Source organism: Terrapene carolina, unplaced genomic scaffold (genome assembly GCF_002925995.2).
Source record: "Terrapene carolina triunguis isolate 2854851 unplaced genomic scaffold, T_m_triunguis-2.0 Scaffold517, whole genome shotgun sequence".
NCBI lineage: Eukaryota > Metazoa > Chordata > Testudines > Emydidae > Terrapene > Terrapene triunguis.
The window spans coordinates 2,075,883-2,082,394 of record NW_020664868.1 but is presented as its reverse complement, the minus strand read 5'-3'; the positions used below and the strand labels follow the sequence as shown (position 1 = coordinate 2,082,394).

Sequence of the window (6,512 nt, the reverse complement as noted above, 5' to 3'; positions counted from 1 at the left end):
TTTATCCCACCGCTGGCACCAAACCTTCCGCCGGGCCAAGCCTTTATCCCACCGCTGGCACCAAACCTTCCGCCGGGCCAAGCCTTTATCCCACCTCTGGCACCAAACCTCCTGCTGGGCCAATCCTTAATCCCACCGCTAACACCAAACCTCTAACCGGGCAACCTGCATCCCTGACTGCTTCGGTATTCAGTGCCCGCACACCACCATGCTATCCGCCTCCAGGAACAGCTATCCCACGGCGCCTGAGTGATTGCTGCCAGCTCACAGCACCATGGCTTCGTGCCCACGTCCCCAGCCCCCTCGGGCTGAGGCGTCTGGGATGGCTTTAGCCCAGCTTTCGCAGGTGTGCTGTTTGTCTGAAACCTGGGTGATTTTCCGGCAAGACCACGCCACTGGAAAAGCATCTCGGCATCAGGGAGCTATGGAGAGTGGCTGGTAAATTCCCCTTTAAATTTCAAACCCCCTTGGGGGGCGGCTGTGTCAATCTGAACTTTATCCAGCACCTACCGCATTCTCGGCAGTACCAAATAACCATCAGCCAGAGAGGTTCGATGCTCTGCTTAATACTTCCCGGCGGCGGTAATCTTCCAGCACGTAGGCCTAGCTTGGTTTTACCCCCTAGATCCGATTCTCATCAAACCCTCTCCCCCGCCCCCGGGCTTTTATCACGCCTTCCCCTGCAATAAACATAGCTGTGCTGACGAGACAATACTAGTCATTGCTAGCGCTTCCAGCAGCAGTTCGCAACGTGCTGCACCAAGGAGGGCGGTAGCACGATCCCCATTTCACACATGGGGAAACCGAGGCACGGAGCGGGGCGGTGACTTGTCCAAGGTCACCCAGCCGGCGAGTGGCGGAGCCAGTGATAGAATCCAGCCAGGCCACGCTGCCTCTCTCATTTCCCACTCAGGGTTTAGCTGTCTCAGCCGGTACTTGAGTGTCTAAGCTCGCTATTGTACAGCTGGGGAAACTGAGGCACAGAGCGACTCGGGCCAGGTCTGCGGCGGGAAGTTTTGGCAATGCCGGTGAGGAGAGTGGTGGCTGGGTGCGATTTCTATAGTGGCAAAGGCTCCCATGTCCACGCAGCGCTATCAGGGTAAATGCCCTTTTACCGGGTGTGAGGGGATCCCTGGGGTGGGCCCACTGTGCCCCCTTTTCTCACTATCCTGGGGGTTGTCAATGCCTTACTGGTGGCAAGCACCAGGTGCTGTTAACACTCAGTACATGGCATGCACCCAGCTAGATTGCATGAATCCCGGAGCCACTCACGAATCGCACAGAGAAAGGCACCACCCAAATCCCCCCAGCTCCCAGCCTTGTATTTTAGGAATATCTGGCACTGCTCAAGACCCTTTCTCGAGCAAGGCGAGTTTATTCATTGAGTCGCCACGTCATCAATGGAAAGTGGACATACCCCGGCCTTTGGAAACCTGAGCAGATTTACCAAGCACTCCAGTCCTAACTCACTGGGAAGGAGAAACAGGAAATTGATTACAAAAAGAGAGATTTAAGTCAGGGGTTCTCAAACTGGGGGTCGGGACCCCTCAGGGGGTCGCGAGGTTATTACATGGGGGGTCGTGAGCTGTCAGCCTCCAGCCCAAACCCCGCTTTGCCTCCAGCATTTATAATGGTGTTAAATATACTAAAAAGTGTTTTTAATTTATAAGGGGGGTCACACTCAGAGACTTGCTGTGTGAAAGGGGTCACCGGTACAAACATTTGAGAGCCACTGATTTAAGCGATTATAAGTGATAGGCAAAAAGTCAGAGTTAGTTACCAAAGAAATCTCAATCCTAAACCTGTAAGACACTGGGCAGTATTTCGATCAAGCGGTTTTCTCACCCCACTGGATGTCACAGTTCATAATACACAGGTTTCCCCCTTGAAACCTGGGCCAGACCCCCCTGTTGGAGTCTTCAGTCTTCTGAGCGTTCTTGTTGCTTGCAGGGTGGGTGGGGGGAGGAGAAAGGTGAAGCCTGGGACCCCTGTGCTCTGTTTTATACCCTAAATCCATGTGCTTGGAGAACAGAAGTCCAGGCATGGCTGGGGGGCATGGCTGAGTCACCAGGTAGGGCGAGCAAACAGCAAGGGTGAAAAATCGGGACGGGGGTGGGGGGTGATAGGAGCCTATATAGGAAAAAGCCCCAAATATCGGGACTGTCCCTATAAAATCGGGACATCTGGTCCCGCTATCTCCAGGCAAAGTTGAACAGTTCCCCTGGGGTGGCCTCATGCAGGGGTGAGTCACTGCATTGTCGGGGTAGGCAACCTATGGCCCCCGTGCCAAAGGCGGCACGCGAGCTGCTTTTCAGTGGCACTCACACTGCCCGGGGCCTGGCCACCGGTCTGGGGGGCTCTGCGTTTTATTTTAATTTTAAATGAAGCTTCTTAAACATTTTAAAAACCTTATTGACTTTACATGCAACGGTTTAGTTCTATATTATGGACTTATAGAAAGAGACCTTCTAAAAACGTTCAAATGTATGACCGGCACGCGAAACCTTCAATCAGAGTGAATAAATGAAGACTCGGCACTCCACTTCTGAAAGGTTGCTGACCCCTGGTAGTGAAATATCACAATGAGGAATATGGGGTTTATAGGGCGCTCCTCTGAGGTATAGAGTGTCACACCGGGGTAGCTTATTTCACCTGGGGAACTGGGAGAAGCTCTATCTGCTATGGCAGGCTTCTGCTGGTATAAGAAATTGAGCTTGGGAGCCCAAACCACTGGACACCTGGGGCAGGGCTGTTTATACAGGGATCCTTCACCAGCTGCTCAGATGCAGCCGTCTCTGGGGTGGGGCGTGGCAGCTGTTCATACAGGGATCTCTCACCCGACACTGGGATGCAGACACAGCAGCAGTTAACACAGGGATCCCTTGCCTGGAGTTGAGATGCAGCTGCCTCTGGGGTGGAGCACAGCGGCTGTTTATACAGGGAACCTTCGCCCGACGCTAGGTTGCAACCACCTCTGGGGTCGGGGTAGCACTCAATAAACACTGGCTTTGGTATACCACAGGGGAAGGGGCAACAGGGGCTGAGGCCAAGAAGACAGGCTGTAGGCTCACAGGAAGCACCAGAAATTCTTTAATGCCACTGCTCAGGTCCCATCTTGAATACAGCCTCACAGCTCCCCTGCAACTATCACCCCATTGGGCAAATGGGGAAACTGAGGCACGGACCTGACATGCCTTGACTCAGTGTCACAGACAGAATCAGAAGTGCAAACCAGGAGGGCTAACCACAAGACCCCACTCCCCTCCCAAAGCTAGGAATAGAACCGAGGAGTCCTGGCTCTCAGACTGCCCCACCCCCACTCTAACCACTAGACCCCACACCCCTCCCAGAGCTGGGCATAGAACCCAGGAGTCCTGGCTCCCAGCCCCCCGCTGTGAGACTGACCTGACAGGCCTCACCCAGCCCCAGCTTTGCCCCGAGGGCACAGAGAGGGGACAGGGCTCTCTGCTCCCAGTGAATCCAGCACCGGCTTTTGCCCGGGTACTGTCGTCAGCCCCCGGGGGAACAGAAACCGAACCACGCCCTCCCCCGCCCCCCGGCTGCCAGCCCGTCCGTCAGTCCCGCAGCTGCACGGAGACGCTGCTGTCCGTCGCTCTGGTGCGGCAGAGCCCGCCCGGCGTCTCGGCGTCCAAGGTCCGGTGCTGGAAATGGACGTAGCGCGCTCCCGGGCCGTAGCCGTGGAAAACGTGGGAAACCTTTGAAACGGGGAAAACATCAGGACCGAGCCCGAACCAGCGCTGCATCTTCCCCACCCCTGGTGCCCCATCCCAGTCCCCATCTCCCTCTGTGCTCAACCACCCATTGGGCAACTGGGGAAACTGAGGCACAGTCCTGATGTGCCTTTACTCAGTGTCACAGACAGAATCAGAAGTGCAAACCAGGAGAGCTAACCGCCCACTGCACTGGCAAGGCCTGATCCCACTGTGACCAAGTGGGAAGCAGCTGTAATATTTGCATGATGCCGATGCGTGCCTCAGTTTCCCTCAAGTTATGGGCCTGCCTCGGTGGGTCCTTGGGGCCTGGCACGCTAAGGAGACTGGGACCTAGCCCAGACATTGTGCATCCAAGTCACCCCTACCCCTGCTACTCCTGAGCTGTCTCGCCCCCCTCCCTTCCCGGGGGGGGGGTCTCCCTTACATGGCACCAGTTCTTCTTCTCCCGGGATGCCCCGTGCTCGGGGCCCTGGTGGTGGAATTCCCGCAGGGGCGTCTGCCCGTCGGCAGCCAGCAGCCGGACGTGCAGCTGGTACACGGTCTCGGCCAGACGGCTGTCTTCGTACCTGCACCGGAACAGAGGGCAGGTAACAGCAGCCATCCCGCCCCACCCCGCTGCCAAAATCAGGGGGGGGAACCGGGGGAGTTGGTCCCCATTACCGGGCGGGAACGAAGGTCGGGAGGGGGATGCTATAAGGGAAGAAGCTCAAGAAATCCCATTTCTCTCTGGCAAATAGTCACAATACGAAGCCGCAGCTGTGACCTAGTGTTTCATCAGCAGAGCTCACAGCGCCCCCCAGAGGGGGGCAGATTCATGATCCTCATTTTACAGGCAAAGCCTAGGCTGGGGGGAGGCAGGACTCCTGGGTTCTGTCCCCAGTTCTGGCTGGGGGTGGGTCTAGTGGTTAGTGCTGGGGGGAGTCAGGACTCCTGGGTTCTCGCCCCAGCTCTGGAAGGGAAGTAGAGTCTAGTGGTTACAGCAGAGAGGATGGAGAGCCAGGACTCCCAAATTATCACAGGTGGGGGAACTGAGGCACAAGAGAAGGGACGGTCACCCAGGAGGCAGAGCCAGGAATGGAACCCAGGTGTCCCGATTCTCAGCCGAGTGCCATCCCCGCTGCCCTACGGTCTTTCCTGCCCCATAGCCTGGACCTGGCTCTGCGCAGGGCGTGGGAAAGGACGATGCGCCCCCCTTCTGCCCAACCAAGGGACTGCACCCTGGCCAGCACCCCCATGGGATCCAAGACAGGGCTCCTATCTGGCCCTGGGGAGCTGGACCAGCTACCGGGGGAGGGGAGATGTGGAGGCAGCGATTTGGACCAGCCCCCCAGAGCATTCAAAGAAGAACCAGTACCAGTCCATGACAGTGATGTTCGGCTGGTAGGAGTCCAGGAGCTCTTCCCACAGCCCCTCTGCCAGCAGGTCGACCCGCTGCTGTTTGATGCACCAGCTGCAAGGAGGGGGGAAGGAAAAGGATCAGGGAGGAGCAGGGCAGCCAGGAACCGCAGGGGACGGGCATACAGGGCAGGGAGCATCTTTCTGTTCTGTGTCCGTACAGCGCCTGGCGCAGTGGGGGTCTGGGCCATGACTGGGCAGCCGAGGTGCTACCGTAATACACCTAATAGCAACAACAACATACAGCGCCTGGCGTAGTGGGGGCCTGGGCCACGACTGGGGCGCCGAGGAGCTACTGTAATACACCTAATAGCAACGACAACGTATAGCACCTGGCGCAGTGGGAGCCTGGGCCACGACTGGGGAACCAAGGTGCTACCGTAATACACCTAATAGCAACGACAACATACAGCGCCTGGCGCAGTGGGAGCCTGGGCCACGACTGGGGCGCCGAGGAGCTACCGTAATACACCTAATAGCAACGACAACGTACAGCGCCTGGCGCAGTGGGAGCCTGAGCCACAACTGGGGCGCCGAGGTGCTACCGTAATACACCTAATAGCAAGGACAACGTACAGCGCCTGGCGCAATGGGGGCCTGGTCTATAACTGGCGTGCCTGGGTGCCACGGTAAGCCAGCTAATAAATAAGACTTATCATTCTTCACGGAGGCTGCTGGATTCAGACCCCCCCTCTGGTTCCCTCCTGTCACCTCAAGCCTGCACCACCCAATGTTGCCACACGGGGTGATCTACACCCTGGCCTAACCTAGCCCGGGCGGTGCCACTGGCTAGGTGAGTAAAGCCACCAGCTCCAGAATTAGGCCTCCCCCCACCCCCGCCCCCCAGGGGGGCTGCACTAGCCGGCCAGACGCATGCCCAGCTCCCTCTCTTCGGATCCAGCCCAGGGAGGCACGTGCCCAGCGCGCCCGGATCTCCTGCTTGAGCTGCGTGGGCGCAGGGGGCGACAGGAGGGCCCTAAACCACGGCGATGGCCCAGTCACGAGTAGCCACCAGATCCCCAGGCTGGCCCGAGACAGCTGCTCACCTCAAGCGCGGAGCCGCAGAGCCGGGCTTCTTGTCGCCCGCCTGGGGAGGGAGCGCCTCGGTGCTAATGGCCCAGCCGCTGAAATTACCTGGGGAGGGTTACAAGGAGGGTTAAAAGCAGCAGAAAAACGCCGCCCTGACAGCAACCAGGAGCACAAGAGATGCAGCTGGCTCTAGGGAGGACCAGCGGCTTATACAGGGAGCCCTCGCCCGGAGCGGCGATGCAGCTGACTCTGGGGTGGGACGTGGCAGCGGTTTATACAGGGAGCCCTCGCCCGGAGCGGCGATGCGGCTGACGCTGGGGTGGGACGTGGCAGCGGTTTATACAGGGAGCCCTC

General features: G+C 58.1%; 1 protein-coding gene across 1 annotated transcript in view; it reads right to left on the bottom strand.

Moving 5' to 3' along the window:
* Positions 1–3,516: 3,516 nt before the first annotated feature.
* The window catches only part of LOC112114100 (NCCRP1, F-box associated domain containing), a 5,428-nt gene continuing 2,432 nt past the window's right edge, over positions 3,517–6,512 (bottom strand). The window contains exons 3-6 of the mRNA XM_026658850.2: positions 6,176–6,263; positions 5,089–5,184; positions 4,159–4,300; positions 3,517–3,716 (exon numbers count right to left, since the gene is read on the bottom strand). Of these exons, the coding sequence (XP_026514635.1) occupies positions 3,576–3,716; positions 4,159–4,300; positions 5,089–5,184; positions 6,176–6,263 (467 nt within the window). The 3' untranslated portion in view covers positions 3,517–3,575. The remainder of the gene's footprint in view (positions 3,717–4,158; positions 4,301–5,088; positions 5,185–6,175; positions 6,264–6,512) is intronic.